The sequence below is a fragment of the Triturus cristatus genome, chromosome 3_1 (assembly GCF_964204655.1).
Source record: "Triturus cristatus chromosome 3_1, aTriCri1.1, whole genome shotgun sequence".
Lineage (NCBI taxonomy): Eukaryota > Metazoa > Chordata > Amphibia > Caudata > Salamandridae > Triturus > Triturus cristatus.
Genome location: NC_140583.1, coordinates 295,627,342 through 295,651,124, shown reverse-complemented (window position 1 = coordinate 295,651,124; position 23,783 = coordinate 295,627,342). Strand labels below are relative to the sequence as shown.

The window sequence follows — 23,783 nt, the reverse complement described above, 5'->3', positions numbered from 1 at the left end:
CTAATGTACTGCTCTCTCTATCCTCTCCTTTCTGAGCAAAAGTCATTGCATTGAATCCGAGAGTGTATTTGATTAATTGAATCTTCCTTCCTTGATTGATGGTGTCTGTTAAGTGCATTTGAGATGGTTCACTCACATTTAAAATTAGATAAAGGTTTTTAAAACTTCGTGTCTGTGCTTATTTTGCGTATAAAATCAATCAAAGTAAAATTAAGGTTATGTGCATCTTCACCATCAACTGGTTCCAACTAATTTGGTCCATCGACCAAGTGGAAGGAACTCAGGGGCATATTATCAAGAAACGGCTTTAAACTTATCGCCGCTTTAGCGGCAGAAAACTGCCGCTAAAGCGGCGATAATGGGCTTGATAATATGCCCTTGGGAATTCCAATAGGAGCCCATGTTCTGGTGTCAACATGGGCTTCTATTGGAATTCTCTGCGACATATTATCAAGCCCATTATCGCCGCCTTAGCGGCAGTTTTCTGACGTTAAAGCAGCGATAATTTTAACGCCGTGCTTGATAATATGCCCCTTATTGATCAGTGAAATGTTAGTTAGGATAAACAACTAATTTTGAGAGATTGATCAACTCATACATTTTTTTAGACTCCAATGGTTTTACCAAGATATTGTGCGTGTGGTTTGATGGGCCCAGGTGAGTATATGGTACTGGAGTATCTGTTGTTGGTGCACCGCTGGATCAGAGCCACATTGATTATATCTTTGAAGACCTCCATTCCTGTGAAAACCTCATCAACATGGAAGTTCTGCACCTCGATAGCATAGGCTGGAACCAAAGCTTGCCCCGTGGAGATTTAAAAATCAGTAACAGTCTGAAGAAGGTTATGTGGGAAAGTTTGCTGAATAGTAAGGGTGTTTAAGCCTAACCATTTCTAGACTTGGTCCCTATCTTGCTCACTCGCAGAGACTGAGTCTGTACCTCATAAAATCATGGACATTCACGTTAAGTGGCTTGAGGAAATGAAACTTTGGTTCTTCATCAAACCTCCTCCCAACAGAAGTTTGCCTCTGTATGAAGAGCGCAGGTGGTTTAATAGGGATTGTGGGGAAGCGGAGATCAATATGATAAATTCTCATAAAGGTGGTTCTCCCCAAGATATCCAAAATTTTACAAATCTGGCCAAAAGAACACGAAAATAGCGTGGGACACAGCTATCTGGAATTACATTCTGATCGCCGTACGTTCTGTGCGCCAGGCAGTCTTCTGGCACATGATAGCTCACTGCACTAAGATGACCAGAATGAGGCCAGTATCTAACATCCTTGAATATAATTGGGTTAACCATTTTCAGTATATTTATAGTGAAACCACAATTCCCTACCCCTTCCCCTCTCATTAGGCCAGGAACTGTGTCATCGTTAACATCCAGTTTGTTTCCCCAAAATCAAGACCCATCTGATGCTGTAGATATTTTTACTATGGCAGAAACTAAATCAGCCATCTGTTCAAAGAAGGCTTGTAAGGCCCACAGGTTAGATAGGATCCTGCCAGATACCATGGTATAGGGTATAAGGAGGGAATTGAATTATATTCCCTGGAACATGTTGGTATATTCCTGGGTCATAAGATTTTTCAAAAACTTTCAGTGGATAGTGAAGCCTCAAAGCTGTCCAAACTGTGTTGGGATGAGATCCAGGGCAAGGAAAGCCAGGAAAAGGTTAAGGGATCTCAAAGCATTTTGATTGGAGTACAATTGTAGCGTGCTCCCCTTTTCCTAGTAAACAAACGCTGAAAGAGTCTGCAGGAAATTTTGTCGGGTCTCTTGACTAGATTTACCTGAGACAGATCTATCAGCTGCTCACGAAACACACTTGGCCTCAACACAGTTTTCCCCTACCAGACTTAGATACCCAATGCCAGATTGTGGAACCAAATCTTAAGGGTGAGAGTGGGATGTAACCAACTCCACTCGTTCCGCAACCAGTTTAATATTACCCGGGATGGTAATGGTCTCTGCCCCTCTTGCCATGAATGTAGAATGCTCTTTGTCGCATTTACTTATGGACTGTGTATTTTACAGTGCCATGCGTTTTTAAGACCCTGACTCACAATTGGCAGCCTAGAGCCAAAGCAGGTACCCTTGCACCACTAACAAGAGTACCTGTGTTGCAGGGATGATATTTCTTTTTGTAATTGGTTTTGCGCAGTAAGGCACACCTTCCTGCACAATCAATCATTGATGGTGGCATCCTCCTATGTGTGCTGCAGAATGTAGCCCACATAGATCAAAAACGAGGAGAAATAGAGGTAATTTCTCTTCATTGCGCCATGTTAACACCTCTTCTGGAAAGGCGTTCGAATCGGACGTATTCCCAGGTTTACAGAACACTGCAAATCGGGGAATGCGTCTGAATCCATGGGTGTTGCGTGGGAACACCCACAGCAACACCCATGGAATGGTCCTTTCATGCAGAGTAATGCATGAAATTAGGCCATACTTGCAAGACCACAAAAGCCATGCAGGATGGCTTTGCGTGGCCTTGTAAATATAGCCCAGCAATGTGCACCACCAGGCCGTGAATAAGAGTGACACTCTGGTGGTGCAGGGGCCTTGTAAATATGTGGTTTATCAGAAGGAGACAGTTCCTCTCTTTTGGCCGAGGTGATAAGAATCACTATCTGCCTGCTGTGTTTTGGTCTGGGGGGGGGGTGGGGGGGGGGTAAGACTGATCTGTAGTTCATATCTTAATGCCCTCACACACCTGTTAGGGTGTTATGCTTCATCATTGGGCGCTCCTCGTCGGACCGGCGCTGCAATGTCCAGCGGGCCTGGTGGCACCTTTAGCGGAGATCTTCAGATCTGAGAGAACGCCATATGTGAAGGGTGTGTGTGAGTGAAAAAGTCAATGACTCCAAGTTTGTGTAATAATTCAAAAGGTGATTAAAATAGGCCCGGGCCCTCTGAATTCTTTAATTTGGGTGTCGGGGCTGGGACTAAATAAAACCAGTGGGGCTACTGCAATGATTCAAGGTATCTGGGTAGCCTTTAGTTGACAGGGGTCAACATGTTCGTGTCTTCACTGCTCCAAGATTAAGCGACACTTCTGCAGGACCATGGGTAGATCTATATATGTATTAACCTCGGTTGGGGGGTTGGAAAAAAGGGATCTACCCCAAATGTAGACAAGTCCCTAATTCAGGAATCTTGTAGAAAGTCTCTGCCTCAGAAGAGTAGGACCGGAGGCTTCACAGGTGAAGGAAAAGCGGCCCGACCTCTGGAACGGGGCCCACCTAGTGTGGGTGCGGGTTAGCCACAGTTTCCAACGTGTCTTCTCCTCACCTGAATATACAGAGATTAATACATATATAGATCTACCCATGGTCCTGAAGAAGTGTCGCTTAATCTTGGAGCAGTGAAGACACGAAACATGTTGACCCCTGTCAACTAAAGGCTACCCAGATACCTTGAATCATTGCAGTAGCCCCACTGGTTTTACTTAGTCCCAGCCCAGACCCACAAATTAAATAATTCAGAGGGCCAGGGCCTATTTTAATTACCTTTTGAATTATTACACAAACTAGGAGTCATTGACTTTTTCACTCAAACACACCCTTCACATACGGCGTTCTCAGATCAGAAGATCTCCGCTAAAGCTGCCACCAGGCCCGTTGGACATTGTAGCGCCGGTCCTACATTTAGAGGGCATAAAGGCAGCAACATTCAATAGGTAATAACAAATGACCTACCATTCTATGCTCCCACATGTCTTTCGGATGGGCCAAAACACATAATGGATGTATTAAATGTTTTCACTGAAAACTGATCCTTTTTCCCCAATGTGGATAAGTGAGTATTTTTTAGGGAAACCTGGCAAACCTGTACATTTTGGAAACTCGCCACCTCGGGGAATCCAGGGTGAAGGGACTTGCATGGCTCTAACCAGCATTTTTTACCCAGTACACCTTGCAAATCTCAAACTTTGACAAAAAAAAAAAAACACTTTCCTCATATTTCTGAGATGGAAAGTTCTGGAATCTTGAGGGAGCCAGAAACTTCCATTTACCCAGCACTTTGCTTAGTCTCCCGATCAAAATGGTACCTAACTTGTGTGGGTAGGCTTAGTGCCTGCAACAGAAAATGGCCCAAAACGCAACGCGGATACATCAAATCTGTCCACTCAGAACGGACCCTTGTTTTTTGCAATGTGGGTAGCGGTGGAGTTTGGACCCTAGCTCAGTCAGCACCTATGGAAACCTAGCAGACTTGCACATTTTTGAACTAGACAATCTGGTGAGAGCCACGCAAGTCATGCACCCATGTGCATGACTTGCGTGGCTCTCACACAGTAATTTTACCCAGAAGCCCTTGAAAACGTCAAACTTTAGTATAAAACCCCCCCACATTTTTTACACACATTTCTGTGATGGAAAACTCTGGAATCTGTGGGGAGCCACATATTTTCTACCACCCCAGGTACCCAGTTGTACCGGATAAGAATGGTGCCACACTTGTGTGGGTGGTCAACAAGACCACAACTCAAAAGGCCCTATAGCAGTACTTTGAAAAATAAGCAATCTGGGTAGCTGCGGTATTTGAGGCCATGCTGTTGTGCCACCCATGAAAACTAGACAAATAGTGGATTCTAGGGCAGTGTGCCTTGCGAGGATCCCACAATATTTTCTTACCCACAATGCCTTGCAAACCTCAAACTTTGCCTGAATTCACACACATTCCTTATATAGATGTAATGGAAATGTCGGGAATATGCAGGAATACACAAAATTGCTACCACCCACGGTAACCCCACTTGCACTACTTGTGTAGCTGGAACTACTGCCCGCGATAGGAATGGATCAAACCAAGGTCCATGAAAGCCCTGTCAAGGGAACTCCCATTTACCAGATCAGTGGTGTCACCCCCAACCGCCCTCTATATTCATTTTTATATTATTGTGTCTGTGGTCTAGTGGGCTTTCTACACACCGGGGAAGATGGGGGGGGGGGGGGGAGGGGTCAGATTGAGGGTAATCACTCCTAATAGCTTTGTTGAGGGGGAGGGGCGAGGGAAAGACTGTTGAGTCCTTTATGGGGTGGGGGTATGGCCATGCCAGATAGCTTCCACCCCTATATTCATTTATTTTTTCCCATGCCATTTAGGGGGCTTTTTTCCTCCCACGGGGGGCACAAAGACTTACATTTTTGGTGGAGAAAGCGCAAGCCCTAACCTAAGGCATGCTACCCAATTCCCAGTTGTCTAGTAGGTGGATCCCTGCTTGGGGATTGCTAGTCTGTACTGATCACCAACCAGGGATCCACTGGGCACAGATACCATTGGAAAGGGCGACGTTCATTTCCAAGGATACCTTTCCCAAGACAATCAGGGCTTAGCAGCTCAGATATGCCGCTCAAGCACTGATGTAGTGAAAGTCAAACGAGCCCTTAGGCTCGTTTTACTCCACTTTGGAATGCAATGACATCAGCATGAAAAGATAGTCATTACAAACCGAAAAAAAGCTCAGGCTGCTATGGAAGCTCTTCATGAGCATTCCGAGAAAAAAATCAAACACAGTAAATCCTGTGGTGCAAAGTACCAATGGGTCCTTTATAGGCCTCCCTAGTGACGGCCAATGGTCGACAGATGCACTGGGGATGGAGTGCGCCGCACTTACGAGGTTAACGTCCTCCTATAAATAATACAAGTAAAAATGAAGCAACATTTGAAAAGATATCACATAATTTAGGAATCAACACAATTTAAATGAACATTCTTTAACCCCTTCAGCGCTGCGCGGATTCCCCCGCGGTGCTGAAGGGTTCGAGCGCGGGCGGGGCCATGACGGAACGGTTCCGTCATGAGCACAGCTCAACCGATGCTCATGACGGAATCGTTCCGTCATGAGCATGGAAGGGGTTAAATAGCCACATGGTGTGTGATGTTTTGTATAGTCTAAATAACATTTAGCTATTTATCAAATGTAGCAGGCAACATTATAATAATTAAAATACAGTGACTCAGAAGCTAAAGTGTCACGTTACAGAATAATAAGTATATATATATACATACATATATACCACACACACACAAACACAGCACCTGGTTACGCCTAACGGCGTGTCCTATCGCGGAGAGAGAGCGACCAGAAGAGGAGTATCATGCAGTCTAACTATCTAATTAACATAGCAGAGATTCAGGTCTAAGCTGGCATCGGCATGGCTCGGAAGATTTAGTACAAGGCTGGCTGCAGCATTTTGCACGCGCTGTCGTTTCTGAAATCTCGTTTGAGTAGTTCCCAGATATAGTACATTGCAGTAGTCAAACTAGGAGGTGACTGATGCCTGTACGGTGATCTTTCTAGCCGAGAGTGAAAGGACATCAAAGATCTCTAACATTTTTAAGGTGTTAAAGCACTTTACCACCACAGCAGCTATCTGAAGGGTAACACCAGGTCCAATCACACTCACAGATTCTTTATCTTTTCCTTTGGGACAGGGGTGTGGCCAGTTAAGTCAGGCCACCAAGCTGATAAGAGGGGCTTTTCCCTACAATGAGAACCTCCGTTTTATTGGCATTTAATTTGAGGTAGCAATTGGTCATCTATTTATTCACCTCTTTCAGGCACCTCTCAAATCGTACAGCCCCCCCCCAGCCAACTCCTGAGATAGAGCAGCTATTTGTTGAGTGTCATCCTCATAGGATATAATTGTCACGTTATGACACAACAATTTCATCCAGAGGACGCACATAGATGTTAAATAGCAGGGCTCAAGATAGAACCCTGTGGCACCCCCTGGGACAGGAGGATCAGATCTGAGGAGTAAGGTTTTTGCACCACTTGAAAGTAGCGATTTTGTGGACAAGATGCCAGCCATTGCCAGGCAGAGCCCCTCACACCTAGCCGGTGTAAGAGTATGCTGTGTGACACGGTGTCGAAGGCAGCACTCAAGTCCAACATAATCAGTGCCGCCGGTTGGCTCCCATCAGCATAGCGCTGCAGAGATTTCATGGCCAATAATAGGGCCGATTCCGTGGAATGGTGTGCAGGGAAGCCAGTTTGAGTAAGATGCAGTACGTTATTGGCCTCAATAAACTTAGTCAGTTGGCTTTTGACCAGTTTTTCTGCGACTTTCACTAATCATAAAAAGACAATAGTTCTTCAGTCAGATGAAGTTTTGAAGGAAAACAATGTCCACAGAAATCCTAAGCGTTCATGTGGCTATGGGCAGGCGAAATGATGTCTTCTTTTTTCCTTCCTTTAGGTCTTCATTGTCTTGCCACCAACGTTTTCACAAAGAGAATAGAAATTACCCAGGTAAGTATAGGGCTCTTATAAAAGATGCCTTTTCTTCTTTTCTCCTCCTAGATGTTTTCCCCCTTATAGCACTCCCTTCTTACAGTGGCTAGCACTCCCATTAATATAGATGAAGGGCACAAAGAAGTGAAGACAGCGGTCTGCTTTGTACTGCAGGGTGTATGTAACATTCGGTCAGGACCGGTCTTTGGTCTCCCCCAGAGGTACTATTCCAAAATGCTGGCTGAGGCAGTCCTGTGTTAGGACATTACTCCTCATGGTGCTCCTGCTTTAGTCACGTCCCATCGCTTCCAGCTGTGGGAACCCCACTTGAAGACAGACTGTATCTACTCTGGAGAGGAGGGATGCACACATTGATTTGCCTCAAACTGTTTACAGACTGTTTGTGGAGTCAACATCCCCTATCTAGAAAAGAATTACAAGAGACAGCCTGAAATGGCCTCAAATTATTCCAGGATGCCTCACTGACCAATGTGGTGAGACTCTGCAGTGTGTTATGGAAACCCTGGAGATAAAAGTCTAGTTACGCTGACAGCCAGTCTCTTAAGGGTCAGGGGATAAAACCTGAAGGTCTGCAGCTACTTGCTACAGAAGAGCTACATTACCCTCTTGGAAAGCAGTCTACCTGGCCAGTCTATTGTCACAGCCAGTAGGAGGGACGCTGCGACCCGAGTGGAGGACTGGGTTTCTCTGCATCCCTTTTTCAATTTGGTGACCTGTGCTAAAGGTCCCAAGTGTGATTGCTGCATGTGGTCACCTCCAACTAAGAGGGTCATCACAGGCACCAATCCAAATGCAGGAGTGGGTTTTCCTGCCTCCCCCAGCGCCTGCAAACATGGCTTAATTGTGCCCTGCCCCCCCCCCTCCACCTCCAAAGAACTGTGCTGTAAGTTGGCACCAACAGTAACTTTAGATCGACCCAGGCCACCCTCATGGACTGAGTGGGTCCTTATCACCTTTTGGGTGAATTAGTATTTGTGAGGAGGCCTGAATTGCACCACTGGAAACTGCAGCCTCTTCATGTGAACACCCGTGGAATCTTCAACACCACTGTTAGTGCCAACAGAGAAGGTGGAGCCATACTCACACAGTGGGCCCAGCGAGGACCTTGCTGAACTGGAGATGGTACACGCTAAACGAACCCTGCCCAGAGACACATGGGGATTAGAACTTAGACGATGTGCCTGGTTCAGCGCAATACATGTCCAATCCTTTGCACGTCACAAAATGGATCTCAGATACTTAAGAACCACCCAGTATGCTCTTAGAACGTTTCATGTATGGTTTAACGAACTAATGTAAGTGTTACTCTTGACATTATAAGAGTTCCTTCACTGTAGGATTGAAGAATTTATTCGTATTCATATATTTTACCATAACTGAGTGTTATAATAAACCATCGTCATTTATTAGATAATGCTCTCCCTACCATGATGAGTTCATAACATGCTACATCACGTGGATTACATTTAATGATTTGCAAATTAAATAGAAACCATCCTTACTTATGTAGAATGTGATTTTAATTTAAATACCAAAGTTTATGTGGTGTGTGCATTAATATTTCACAGAATTGATTTAAATGTAGTTCTGAGCCATAGTTATAGCTGATTACTTTAAAGGCTTACTGAATGGTACATGTAATGTGAACCCTGATGCATTAGAAACTTATATTCCTTAGTGTTTAAATGTGCACACGCATATTAAATGTGCACCACTGAGGTCAACGTTTAAGTTCTCACCATGCTGCCTAAAGCGGATTTCATTTTCTGATAACTCAACATTTCTTGCAGGTATTCACATGCATAGTTGTAGAATAGATACATTACTGTACTAGAGATAGAGAAAAGAGCCTGAGGAGAAGACCTTGACGAACGAACATTGGGAACCAGAGCGTCATATGAAAGGCCAATGAGTGAATGTAGCCATCTGATGTATAGATAAGAAACCGATGTTGTTCCCATGTCTAGTGTGCAACTTTTTCCCAATGTAGATGTTTTCTACCTAAGAACTGGACTGAAACGATGGATCCCTGATAATGCTTGCAAAGTGGGTGTTACCAAGTGGACTTAGTGTGTTTTAATGCAGTGTTCACCCATTTTCAGATTCTCTCTTGGAGCCTTGCAGGTCTCTTCTTTATAGATCCCAATGCTTTCCCTCCTGAATGCTTATGCATTTCCCCTGAACCTTAGAGGTTTAGACCTCAATGCTTAGCTGATCCCTTCCCAAGTGTGGCTTAGGCTAACACTTTACTGTTGGCCCATAGGAGACTCTTGGCCAAGCTTCTGAAATGCTGACACCTTTTAAACCTAATTTCCTTTTCTCCAGCCTGAATTCCTTCCTGGTATTCCCAGATTTTTTAGACTCTTTAGATTAACAGAATGATCTTCTTTGTCTGGACTTTAATTGCTGTGACCCTAAATTTACCTATGACTAGACAACAAAACTGGAGACTCATCAATTGCTTTTATTAAAATTTTGTATCGCAGTGAGAATTTCTTGTTTGTTTAATTTTGGTATGCCTAAACTTTTTTAGGAGGTTGGGTTTTCCTGTTATTCTATATCTTTATAGCATGGTGCTGTGAATAGTGTATTTGAACTTAATTTTAAATTTGTAATGAACCTTCTTAACCCAAGCTACTGATTCCTGGTCCTCATTGTGTAGCCAAATGGGTTGCACTGTTAATTGAATTTTGATTGATGTTAATGCTAACTCCCATCACTTCTCAGTCGGATAGAAAGGTCTATCAGAGGACCAATGGTAAGCAAGTGGGCCCCAGAAAACACTATCAGGCCTAATTTCAAATTTCCATGGAACCGGGTACCATTAAAAGACTGACCTTTCGGTTGCAGGCAGACTAACTAGTTTGCACTTACCACTGTAACCCTGCAGCTGTCCTTTACCTCAATAAAGCATCCTCGCCTTATCTGTAGAACCTTGTGTTCCTTTCATAATCTTTTTGATGAATAGTGTCAATGTTTGGACACCAAGACTTGAAAAAAAACAAGTTACCTGTACACTGTTGTTCTCCAGTATTGATATCCTTTATAGATTCACATGCTTGAATCGTCCCTGTCTTCATCGTGGGAGTCCCACGTTAAGAGCAATAAAGCTGTGTTAAAGCACTAGCATTTGACTCTATTTAAAAACACTATTAGTTAGTAACCCATTCACACTGATGTAATACAACTAAACTTCAGCCAATCAGAGAAGAGATCCTGGAGGACTCATCCCCTGCAAAGCCACCATACCACCAGATTTCTAGCACACGTGTAAATAGTATATAAAGATATCAATACTGGAGAACCACTGCGTACAGATAAGTAACTTGTCTTTTCTCCAGTATTGTATCTTTTATAGATTCACATGCTTGAATCAGAATAGTAAGCAGGTAAGGTGATCCATCCCACCATGCGACTCAAACTTAAATACTATGGTAGAAAGAAGATATTGCAATTGCAGAAAAACAAAAGGCGCATAGCCTTAATTCATTTAAATGAAAGTACAAAAATGATGACCAACTATCAAATATTATAATAAAGAAAGAAAAAACATCAGTATGTGCATACCGTATGCGAACAGTCTTCGCAGTTCAGCCTGGCCGAATGCTACATCCGCCTTATTTCAGGTGTCAAGGCAGTAATGCTTTGTGAAGGTATGGATGTTCACCCATGTCGCCGCCCTGCACATATCAGGTCAAGACACTCCAGCAAATAGGGCTGAGGATGCTGCCACCTGAGTTGAGTGAACCTTCCCTTTTAAAGCTTGCAGACATCCATCTTTCTCATGACAGAATATTATAGATAAGGAGACCCAGCAAGCAATACTAGCCCGTGTTAAGGCCTGACCTTTTCTCTGAGCAGAGAAGGAGATAAGCAACTGAGTAGATTTACAGAAATTCTTTGTCCTTTGCAAGGAATTCAAACAACGCTTAATGTCTAGCAAGTGTAAAGCCCTCTCTGCAGGTGAAGAAGGACCGGGGGAAAACCATAAAGGCAGAATCATTGAGATGATATGCTGAAGGCACCTTGGGATGAAAGAAGGATTGGAGCGCATGACTACTCAGGCCTCAGCAACTGTATGTAAGGTTCTGTTGTGGTAAAAGCCTGAATCTCACTAATACGTCTAGCTGAAGTAATGGCTAATAGAAATGCTACCTTCCATGAAAGAAATTTTAAGTTGCATTTATGGATTAGCTCGAATTGGGACCTTATAAACTGCGATAAGACAGTATTCAGCTGCCAGAGAACTAAAGGAGGTTTAACAGGCTGGTAAGCTCTGAATAGGCCTTTCATAAATTCCTTTACAAGTCTGATAGACCACAGGGATAATTGACCAGAACGTCATTTGTATATGGAGATTGACAGCAGGTGGACCCGAATGGATAAATGGGTAAAGCCTGATTTGACAAAATGTAGAAGATAGGGTAGAATCTCTTCAGATGTGAAAGAGAAAGAATGACAAGGCTGTGAGAAACACCATGAACAGAATCTCTTCCATTTTGCCAAGTTGCACTTGAGTTTACAAGGAGCTCTAGCTTTCTGAAGTATTGACCTACATTCGTCAGAAATTATTATAGCTCCGACTTCAAAATGGTGAGGAGCCAAACCGACAAACAAAGTGCGAATCTGTGGATAAATGACTTGGCCCTGGTTCATAGAAAGGAGACTCTCCGTCAGCCAGAACTGAATTGGAGAGCACCCAGATAGGTGATGCAGCTTGGTGTACCTGTATTACCTTGCCCATGCTGGGGCAAGGAGGATGAGATGGAACGTCTCTCGTTTCAGTTTCTGCAGAACTTCTGGGATGAGAGAAAACAGAGGGAATGTATAAGCAAACATTCCTTGCCACGAGAAGTGGAAGACGTACTCCCTCCAAGAGCCTGGTTGAGGAAATCTGCTAGTGATGAGTTTGCATTTTTTATTGAGGGATGTAGTGAACAGATCTAGGGATGGAAACCCCCAAGACTGAAAAACCTTTTGTAACTGGCCATGGTTGAACTCCCACTCGTGACATTGCTTGGTGTCTCTGCGGCAGGAGTCCGCTCACTTGTTTTGGACTCCTAGTACATGCTCCACTTTTAACAAGATTCAGTTTTCTATCAGCCACTCCCATTTATTGTGCTTGGGCTGAGAGGGCTTGAGACCGTACCCCACTGCCCCCCCCCCCCCCCCTCTGTTTCTGTGTTGTTCGTTCTGTCAAGAATTGACAATCCTCGGATTCTTGAAAGGAAAGCTTGGAGACCAAGATAACTGCCTTTAGTTCTAGTAGATTTATGTGACACAATGCTTCTTATGTGAACTACCGTCTGTGGATTTGTAAATCTTGTAGGTGGGCTCCCCATCACTCCACAGAAGCTTCCGATGTCTGCACTACATTTGGTTTTGGCGGAAGGAAGGACAGAACTTGAGAGATGTGGTCTTTGACCATCCACCAGGGCATCACTGAGGTCCTTTCCGAGGTTATTGAAATGATGTCATCGAAAGAGCCCCGAGACTGAGCCCACTGCGCATCGAGCTGCTTCCAGAGAGGATTCTTTTATGAATAGGTAACCAGGGAAGGGAGCGCAGAAAAAGATAGGAAGGCTGTCCTAGGTGGGAGGTTAGTTACGAGACGTGCTGCCATATTCTGGACCACTTGCAGTTTATTCATCGCCGTCTCATTGATGGAAGCCAATAATGAATTAAAGTAGTCTGGGCGGCTGATGAATAATGCCTGAATCAAGGACTTCCTCGCAGAATATGGAAGGCGAGGAACAACCCTTCGTAACTGTGCAATAGATTCATAAAGACCCAAATTAATCATCTGGGTTCGATTGGTTAAGAAATCCTTGAACCATTTCAATGCTGTGCCATGGATTCCTATCTCCTGCAGCTTTTGCAATATTCTGGGATGGGACACAGTGTTGAAAGCTGCTGATGAGTCCAGCAGCACAAGCAATGATGGAGTATTCAAGTCAAACAAGCATCTTATTTGGCCAGTAACCACTGTGAGTGTTGTCTCGGCACTGTGCATGGATCTAAAACCCAATTGAGATGGATACAACAACTTGTTAGTTTCAAGGTACTCCATAAGTTGAATATATATTTGTCCTTCCAATAGTTTGCCCAATAAGGGAAGCAGAAAGATAGGTTGATAGTCAAAAAGGCCCACAGGTGATAAATGTACCTTTTTTATTGGGATGACCTGTGCTGCTTAACAAGCTAAGGGGAACTTTCCTGTGCTGATGGACAAGTTGAATAATGAGCAAAGGATAGGAGCAAGCTGAGAGGACAAGGTTGCATAGATACTATGGGGACAAATGTCTAATGGAGACCTTGATTTGGCGGCTGCCAACGCTTTCTGAATGTCATCAGAAAAGTAGCTTAAATTTGTCCAGAGCAAAAGCACTTTTAGAAAGCTGCAGACTAGAATAAAACGGTTTGCTTTCTGGCTCAGCTATTGTAGGGAAATTACATTAATTTTTCCTTAAAAATGATTCGCCAGGGAATCGCATAACGCTTGGGCTGGCTGAATCTCTTGGAAGCAGACATGAATTATGAAATCATTGAGAAGTTTGAATAACTGTTGCTTGCATGATTGATTGGATGAGAAATGTATGCCTTGCAAGCTTTTTTTATGTTACGATGATAGCTTGTTAAAATTATTTATACGCCGGGGTAGTCGACGGAGGGTCTTATCTTGAAGAGGACTCCTTGAAGGGAGTGTGAGGTGCAGATGGTGGAGCTGAACCAGCTCATTGATGCGAGGCAAAAGGCCCAGGCAGTTCCTTTTTTGCCCTCTTTTCCTCAAAAGTTTCTCTGCCTTGAGACCTGGATTTTTTTAGAGAATCTATGAGAAGAGGATGGATTTCCCTCCCTTTTTGTAGAGGAGGTATGAGGCTTCTCCTCACATTCAGAGCCGGAGTCCTTGGCAGCCTTTGTTCTCTGCAGCCAGAAAAGCAGCCTATCCTCTCAATCCTGGAGGAATTTTGCAGGAAAACTACAGCAGTACTTGCATTCTCCGGGCTCGTGGTCTGGATAAAGGCAATGCAGACACTCTTTGTGTAGATCCTCAGAGTAAAGTCTGGATTTTCCACAAGTCTTGCAGGGCCTAAACAACCCTTTTTAGACTCCGACATCCTGTAGAAAAACAAGCAAACACACTTCCGAACTGTACCTAAGGTGAAGAGAAGAGATGAACTGGAAACTGCAAGTTCAACTGGGTAACAGTTGAAAAACTGTGACTGAGCACTGCTCAGGGAGACTACCTAACACAAGCATGTGTTTCTATAAAAGATAGAATACTGCACAAAGAGGGAAACACGATTTGCAGCACAATCAACTAATCATTCACAGAGAAAACCTTATATTGTTGCTTTATAGAGTTTAGATGTTGGGACAAACAATATGGCATTTTTATTATGATCGTCCTTATATAACAATAACATGTTATAGTCCATAGTTCATATGCTGGGGCCATGCAACAGTCTGATACCTTTGAGCATTTCTTGACTTGTTCCACAGTTGACTCTTGAGGGTATACCCGTTTGATACGCCTTTTTTGTTTGTTAGATTGTTTGTCCATTGCTGGTAACTCGTGCTTCTCCCCCTGTGGCTGGACACCGTACAGCTTTTTTAAGGCTGAAAATGTTAAAGAAGGTAATTTATTTTACAGATTTATTTAATATTACATAAATGGGAAATTGTGAGCACTCGTGAAAACACTGCACACTAGGTGAGAAAAGGGTGTAAAGAAGTGAACACACAATGTTTGGTAATGTATATGTATTTTACAAAGCAGTAGATAGGCGCTATTTAAATTGTAATACCCACCGCATACATTGATATACCATTTAGAAAGTCCAGAGATAAACCAATATTTTGGTGTGGCGTACTATGGCACCGATCACTATAGCTTCCAGACCAGAAAAACATGTTAGCAGTGGGAAAGTGGGAAAAAGGAAAAAGGTATTGGTGTGGGATTCTAGTACTTTAAAGGGGGCATCCAGTGAGTGATGTCACAATACTTCTTAAAAGCCAAGCACACATCTTTAAACAAAGCAACCTCCTAGAACTTCTATTGTAGGTGATTGTTAGCCATGCACGACTGGGTGAAGAGCAAAGCTATATTTTATCTCTGAGATAAGATGAGAACAGTAAGGCATCGTCATAAAAGTGGGGCAAAAAGAGGATCTGGACTGTGGTGGAGGGAGCTATGACACTTGCCATATTCTCTCGTACAATTTCTGGGCTAGCCTGCTGCGACTTCGCTGGAGTGCGGCCTGGACCAGGAGTGGTGTTCTGAAAGGAGTGCATTGATGTACCAGTGTAGTGATGTTCTTACTGGTTGGTTTAAGCACACGCTGTCCAAAGTGCATGGCGCCTGGTTTGCAGGTTTCACAAGTGTTAGATGCAGTTCTGGGAAAACACACAGAACATTTTAGGTGTGACTGGTTGTTTAAGGCACTATTGTACAAAACCTTGACAAAAACAACTAGGGTGCTCCTACATCGCTGGCTTCTCCACCAGCATCTAAAACGTTTACAACTAGATGGTGAAAATCAAAAACAAAGTAAAGTGCTACAACAATCGGCACCTAGAACCAGTTTGCTGAAGAGAAGGGGACAAAGGATTCTTTAGTTTTCTGGTCATATAAATAATCTGTCTCAGAAAGATCCACCTTTAAAAGCAGAGCGTAAAAAAGTTTCTAGACTTCTTAAATTGAGAGTCAACAGGATCTTGTCAATGACATAAGGGAAGAGGATTCTAGTTCTAGATAAGGAGGATGGGAGTAAATGCCAAATGGCTGGAGAAATAACAGACCTAGCAGTCCAAGGCTGATGCAGGAACTTCGCGACTAAACACACAACAAAGGACTACTTGAGCACATGAACTTTAATGTTTTTACACAATGGGTCAAAATAAATTGTAAAAAGCAAAATAGGTTATTATGTTCAAATGTTTATTATAAAAAGTTCTTCTGTATCATAACATGATGGATGAGGACCTCGCCAAACTCAGGCCTTCGCTTAAAACGAGGGGAACAAATGTGGCTAGATTGATCCGACACTGACATGACCAGCTCTGTTAATGGCAGAGCAGAAACTGTACACACAATAAGGTCTTCCAAGGGGGAATGTCTTGAGGTTGGGTATGTTTTTGCATATATGCAATAAACTTCAATCAGTCTAGCTTCCTAGAGTGGGACAAACTTGAGTAATGTCCTGCTTTTGGAAAGGAACAAAGGTACAGTTGTCTAGAGCTTCCCGGCTGACTAACAGCTTCCATCAAATACTACTCTAGTTTAAATGCTTGCTCACCAAAAGTTATAATCAGGCCTTGGCTGCGAGAGCAAGGACACTGCAACATTGTGTTTTGAAACAGGTCTTCCCTGTGGATGTTTGTAAACCTTATACAATACCCTACTTTGCATTCTTAAAACATTCTACAAACCTGAACTACCCAACAAAGGCCCAGGGGAGAAGGTCCAAGACAGATTTTCATGATATCCATGAAAGATAAGTTAATTAAAATAAATCTAAATGAAACTTGTGTTCATAGTCAGTGGGTACCCTTAAAATCAGTCATGAAACCACCCTCAAATCCTTGCTGGACAGCTCAATTTGACATTCTGAGACAATGTCAAAGACATGTTACAAGCAAACATAAAATTAGTCGGTCTCAGATCAACTGGTAAGAAACTGTCTCTCCAACTTGCACGATGCAAAACAAACAAATATGTCCAAATCCTGGAAGTGCATGTCAATAAATGAGAGTGAAACCCTATGAAGGAAGGGCACTAGCTAGGTCAATGAAGATGGTCATCCCAATTCTGCAAAAGGCAGGTGCTTCTGCCCAGGAAAGCGGGCACTGCTACTAAATCAGATTACATTAAGTCTCTACAGCAGAAGATGAAAACCACAACCTGCACCCGTTCCTTGGCGTACCACAGCTAACTTCTGTGTATCTCGCAACAGAGGGACAATCAAATCTCCCGTAGCACCTGCCCACTGTACAAGCTCACCAGGTATCTTGTCATGTAACAGTAAAATAACTGTGAAGCTCCAAGGAGACTCAGGGTGTAGTACAGAGCAGAGGTTCTGCAGAGATATCTATGATCATGATGTGGTTCTAGGGTAATTCTTTCCTTTGCCACATATTCATGTTTACCTCAAACATTTCACTGTTAATGAGGACTCTCACTCTGGATCTGAGGCACTAGTGGATTTCAGTGGCCAAGAGCCACAGGCACCCTCACAGCACTAACAACTAAAACAGCGGTCGCAAGGAAGGTCACAAAATATATTTGGTCTCCATCAAGCAATTTGTTTTTTTTACATCAAAACCAAAGGCTACAGTCAGTTGAGAAGTAAGCACTCCTTCCCCCGCTTCACTCCTCCTGATACACATGAGCATCCCTATTCCACTAAGCTTTATAAATATAAGAACATATGAAAGTGGAGGGCGTGGACTATACACAAAACTGGACATCGCTCAGCAAACCGCAGAGCTGCATTAAGATTTAACCAACATCGATCAAATGCAAGTTTGATTGTGAAGGATTACTAAACGTGAGGGTAAGTTCTCCTTGCACCATGAAACATCTCTTACCTTAATGTGGGGAGAGAAATATTTTGTGCTCCCTGAGACAGTAGCGTAGCTTTGCACCAAGCCAAAGAGGGGCAAGTTATGCTAGCTGGTGCTGACACCCTGTCTGAGCAAGAGGGTGAGGTGAGGGTCCTAAAATGCTCATCTACCAGCCACAGGAAGAGGGTAGAGTACTGACCATGTCCCCATACTTCCTCAAACAGAAACTGTTGAGAGGCATGAACACAACAGTCGCCTGAGTAGCAGAGTTGAGGGCACCACTTAGTAGTGGTGTCCACGTGACCCCCCCCCCCCCCCCCCAAACAAAAGCAGCATTAGCCCTGTGCAATGCTGCTCTTCCATTCAAACATGGAGTGTGTGTGCTCTGGCTACGTCGGACCATAAAACTATCTGCGTTTTGAAAAGCTTTTCCAGGTAATCTTTCTGTTTCATATCCAGCTTCTCTTAGCTTTGGTGAGCCGGACCCTCCTCAGCAAAGCACACCTACATAAAGCCTAGCCGGCTCCTGACAAAAAGAAACCACCTACAGTGCCCCGTCATCACTGCTCCCAGTTACAACACAGCTTTCTGGGAACACCAATGAGCACTTACTGATGTGCCATCTCAGAGTACAGAAGGCCTTGAGCAGAAATTGCATCTCCGAGCCCCACTGTTCGCACAGGATCTTTGCATATTAAGACAGGAGTGTAGTGGAAAGAGACAGCACCCCTCTTCCAGACAGAGACAGGTTCCAGGGGGTTGAAAGATATCTTAATGGCATCATCTGTACGAGAAGTCATGAACTCCACTGGGGCCTTTAGGACAACACGGCTCATATCAATGGCTTCAGTGGCACAAGCTTGTGTTGCTGCGACCCGGGCTCCAGCAGCCACAGCTGCCACCTGATTTGACCAATATCCCTCCACAGTGGCCAGCACGTGGAAGGCCAGAGTGTGGAAGTGAACTCGGGTGAGATCGGATCCTCTGCCCTCTTCTGTCCTTCCGTTCTCCTGCAGAATCCAGTATATAATGTCGCTGACCACTCCAACATCTGGTACACCATTCCAGGTGGTCAGGGAGGAGTGCGGCCCAGAGGAAGACTGGGTGAGGAAGAGCAGCTCTTGTTCATTCAGGCCGATGGAATTCAGGAGGGGAAAAACCTGCTAACAGAAAAAGATGGATGAAACAGTAGTACTCCCCGAAAAGGGTCAGCATAAGTCTTTGATATGATGAAAAGTTCGAGGAATCCTTCCCTCATGACAAACATTGCAGTACCACCACCAAGACTCCAGGAAATAAACCTTAATGCATTGAGTTTATAGTCTTAAGTGCTCGCTTGTACCCTTGAAGGGGGCATTAGGCACTGCAGAAGTGAATGTTGCCTCCACAGACAGACACCAAGCAACCTCTTCATCCGATGATATACAGAAGTGCTCCACAGACAATATCCACTGACAGACCTACTGATTACCTTCTCAAGTTAAGGCACTTCAACTGTTCAAGGCTAATGGATATTTGCACTCCCTTTTCTTTGTTCCTAACCTAGGTTCATATGACAGTAAATAGAACGAAGGAGAAAAAAGTCTCAGAATTGGTTCTCAATCCACAATGGAAAGCAGGCACGTTGGCACATTCCAGATATCACTTACCACCAGCTCCTGTCCCCTGCCCACCCACATGCCACCAAGACCTTTCTCAATCAATGACCTTCAGATCATTTCATCCAAACTAGGCACACTCCTTCTCATCAGTGGATGCTGCTCTGGTATCAACGGTGAACAAAACAAAGGGAATGAAAAGAAGAGGATAAATCAATGTTTTATGGTAAGAAGTCTCAGAAGAATATTCTTTGGAGTCCTTGCAACAAAAACAACCTAGTCTTCATTTCAATCAAAAACTGCCTGACAGCCAATTGTGCAAAACTGACTTGAAGAACCGTTAACAGTTGACCATCGAGTTAGAGCTGCTGGCTCAGGGGGGAGGAACCTTAGCATGTTGATGCTTCTGCGTTTTATTCTGTATTTACAATTTTACAGTGTCCTGCCTTACACAAGGAGGTCCTTATCTGTCTTAGTAAACCCTCTGTAACTATATTAGACCTAAATAATTTCAGTTAAGAGGTGCTGTATCGTATGGTGGAGAGGGTGATTTGGATGCTACATTGTGCCTCATGTTCTGTGGAGATTAGGTTTTCGGACAAAGTGTGCAACACCCTATTGAAACACCTCAATCTTCCTGGTTTCCACTTATATTCTTGTATCCAAGTGTTCTGAAGAAGGAATGCTTAGATTTGGCTGCGTCAGTCCTGGCTCCTCAGGTCCTGGCCTTTCCTTAGGATCTAGCTAAAAAATTGGAAGTAGGTTCTAGAACGTCCCATAAATAAGAGTCTGTAGGCTCTTCACCCTGTTCGAGCTCAAAGCCCATAGAAGACAGCTTTTATCATCCAACTACTGTGGACCACATGGTCCATCATGACAATTAGCGTTGCCTGGCTGTCAGCTACACTGTCTTTTCCTTTTCCATTCATGTGAGGGTGTCCTAGAGGATTTCAAGATAGCACAATGACGTAACAAACTTTTCCAGGAGGGTGGTTTTGTTGGGGGAAAGGGAAGAAGGACAATAGACAGTGACTAGGGCTTATTTAAAAGAATATGTTAGTCGATTGACCGAAATTTGAAAGACTAGTTAAACTATTTAGCCAGGACCTACGTATTAAACATAAAAGAAGCAAACAATGTTGTTAGTGTTATGGCATAACCTTTGCAAATGTTAAAGTACAAAAGGATATCTGTAAGAAGACAAACAAGTTTGCTTGTTGATTAAGAGACTGCATTTTTAGGTTCAACCTAGACAGTGCATGTTAGGTCTCTAAGACATGCTGCATCTCTTCTGTGGGCATTTGGCACGCCCATCAATCACCATTGGTTGGTTTCTGTGGCATTCTGTAATGCTTGCTTTTTATTGCTGTTCCCTCCCATGGGGTTTCAGTACATGATCCTTCTGGTTGGCCATCACGCGTTCACGGATCCTCCTGGTCATCCGCTCTGTTAATCTTGTGTTTATAGTTTAAATAAAGGAGCCTCAGCCTATCGTGACTGGCGGATGCTCTCTGTCCTGGCTCAGTAACAATCTGTAATTGACTGCCTCAGCTTACACACGCCGGGTGCTACTGCTACCGTCCAGCACAGGGGACATCATCACAGAGGGCAAGAAGAGCAGGCAGTAGCCTCGGAAAACACACCACGCAGCCCTGGCAATCCGTATGCACCCACCTCTGCGTGCACCTTAATACACACAGCTCTTGGAGCCCATCCACTTCATGGAACCACCTACAATAGTATTTTTTACGAGACAGCCTTTAAAATGTTGTTTCTTGCTCGGCTGCATTCAACTTTCATGGACTTCGTCTTCATAGGCCACTTTCAATGTTTGCCTCCGGCTGCCCTCCTGCCCATTTTCACCCTTTAGCCGCTCCACCGCCCTTTCTAGATAGCGCAGCCAAAGGTCATTCGGCTCCAACTGCTGATGCAGGAGGCGCAGATTCCCCCGCCCCTCCCTTGGCAGCTCACCAGTTTGCGCTCCACGTCTGAGACAGAGTGCACATCCATTCATGGAGCAAGGCAGCCAGGGAACTGCTCCTGCCAGAAGCTACTTTTTTCCCCATCTCACGTGGCCCCGCAGCCTCCTAACTGTTTGCTCTCTGTGCTATCTCAGGAGTGCCCAATCCCTTTGCTCTCCGCCACAGTCTTGCACTTTCTTTTCCCCCTGCCTCTTGCCGGCTCAAAAGCTTCTTGCAGATTATCTGTTTCTTGCTTGTTTCCCTCCCCTCTCAGCCCCCCACAACTGGCAGCAGGAGCTCAGCCGACAATGGCCTGTGCCAGCCTCGCAGGGAAGATGCAATAAGTGAAGTCAGGGCTTATGCGCAGGTTATTTTACTGTAACCTCTCACACTTCCAGCCAGGACAATGAGCCCCTCACCTAGACACATTTACAGTAACTGAGACTGGTTGGCCTTTATGTAGAAGGTAAGTGTTATGTGTTTTTTAGAAATGTATTCACAACAGCGACTTTATCTGCAGGTACACATAGTTTGCTGATGTTGCTGGAGAATTAGGGAACCAAATTACAGCTGGTGTTAGTTTGCCACTATGTCAACTACCATAGTGTAAAACATCAAAAGCTGGTGATAACGGCAAATAATAACAAGGGCATGCATTTTAATTTTCCACAAACTTACAAAGACTTCTTAGTAGGCTCCACTTTAAAAAAAAAATAATAATTAAAAAGTAGAAATGATTTAATGTATTAGTCTTCAACCCACTCCCAAGAGCTCAAATACCACCTTCAGTTGTCTGCTGCCAATTCTACTGCTAGACCCATGATCACTGCCACACAGTCCATAGCGAAGCTACGTTGCAGTGATGTGCGATAATGTGCTGCATAGCTAAATAGTTAAAAGGTCCCAAAGCCGATACAGATTGCATTGAAATGCTTGTTCACTATAGCCGCGTTTTATTTAAACAAGTGACGAGACAGTAGCTTTAACCATTGTTTACCTTTGAAATGCTCAGCTGGGTTACTGTGCTAAGTGAGAATAAACATTTAAACTCCTGCTAACATTCTTCCCCATTTTTCAGAAATAGCCCAGTTTTGTGTTCTCCAAATTGCCTTTAAGGGGTTGCTCTTTTGTGCTAAGAAAGGCTTCACTGATCGCTTCAGCCTTCCACCTGATTCAACACTGGCTTTGCCAAGAATACCTCTACTCAGTCTGTTGGATTGTGAGGACTGCACCACAGGAGACACTTAATTGTGTGACATCACCAATGGATGGTACACAGCAAGCTGAGATTGTTTGCAGGGAACTGTTCTTCTCTGAAAAGGTTGGCTTGAACAGCACTCCCATAAGTAAAGAGCTAAGTCATTCGCACTAAGCAAATACCACAGGCCAGTGGTGGTATAAGAGCTATTGTCTCTGAAGTTCTTGAATAATTGGCAGGATATCCAAACAAGTTCCAAATGATGAAATGAGAATCCACCACACTCCTGAGTATGTTGTTGGTTTTTTTTATTCTTCAGTATAGGTTGAATAAGGATAACAGCCAACACGTGTTTCGTCTGTACATGTTGAGTACAATGACTTTTTCAAGGCGTGCTAGAAATGAATCCGTTCAGTTAAATGAGTAACCAGAGCGTAACATTTAATGGTTAATGAACAAGACTAATAGAATTCGATACACGTAGCTTGCTCTAAACCCCCTGGAGCAAAATCAGCGGGAGGTCACGTAAAGAAGAGTAGGCACATGGCGTGATCATGCGTGTTACTTTTACTGTTGGCACTAGCTTGGAGACGTGACTATGTCACCTCATGCTGTATTAATAAAACCAACAACATACTCAGGAGTGTGGTGGATTCTCATTTCATCATTTGGAACTTGTTTGGCTTTCCTGCCAATTATTCAAGAACTTCGGAGACAATAGCGATTATACCACCACTGGTCTGTGGTATTTGCTTAGTGCGAATGACTTGCTCTTTACTTATGGGAGTGCTGTTCAAGCCAACCTTTTCTGATAACTTTCTGGCATTTTGTGTTCTCAATTTGCTCATGGCACTTTAGAGTAGTAAGTGCCTCGGCTTACTAAGCACCCCTCTAGACCTATAGATATCTTTCAAGACATACGCCTTTTACTTGGTCTTTTGACACTGGTTTGAAGTGCGGTCCATTCCCATTTTGGGAACACTACTACCTTTCTGTATAATTGTTTATCTGTTCTTCTCTTTTCACCTCACTATTTGGATCCTTTTTACCAGATTCAGTGACATTCCTAGCCACGTTTTGGTTCTAAATGTGGAATAAACATTTGCTGTTATTCGCATTTCCGCCAAATCTGTTCTTATGTTATGCTACACTATCATGTATTGGTAAAGGTACCGTGTGAGGC

The 23,783-nt window shown here is 43.8% G+C and overlaps 1 protein-coding gene across 4 annotated transcripts in view; it reads right to left on the bottom strand.

The window, feature by feature from the left end:
• Positions 1-13,164: 13,164 nt before the first annotated feature.
• The window catches only part of ADPGK (ADP dependent glucokinase), a 118,004-nt gene continuing 107,385 nt past the window's right edge, over positions 13,165-23,783 (bottom strand). Inside the window, exons 7-9 of one of the 4 annotated variants that reach the window (XM_085643920.1) lie at positions 18,456-19,003; positions 15,483-15,674; positions 13,165-14,897 (exon numbers count right to left, since the gene is read on the bottom strand). In XM_085643920.1, coding sequence (XP_085500046.1) covers positions 14,825-14,897; positions 15,483-15,674; positions 18,456-19,003 — 813 coding nt within the window. In that variant the 3' untranslated portion in view covers positions 13,165-14,824. Of the gene's footprint in view, positions 14,898-15,482; positions 15,675-18,455; positions 19,007-23,783 lie in introns of all 4 variants that reach the window. The other 3 variants (XM_085643921.1, XM_085643923.1, XM_085643922.1) reach the window with 3 other exon arrangements.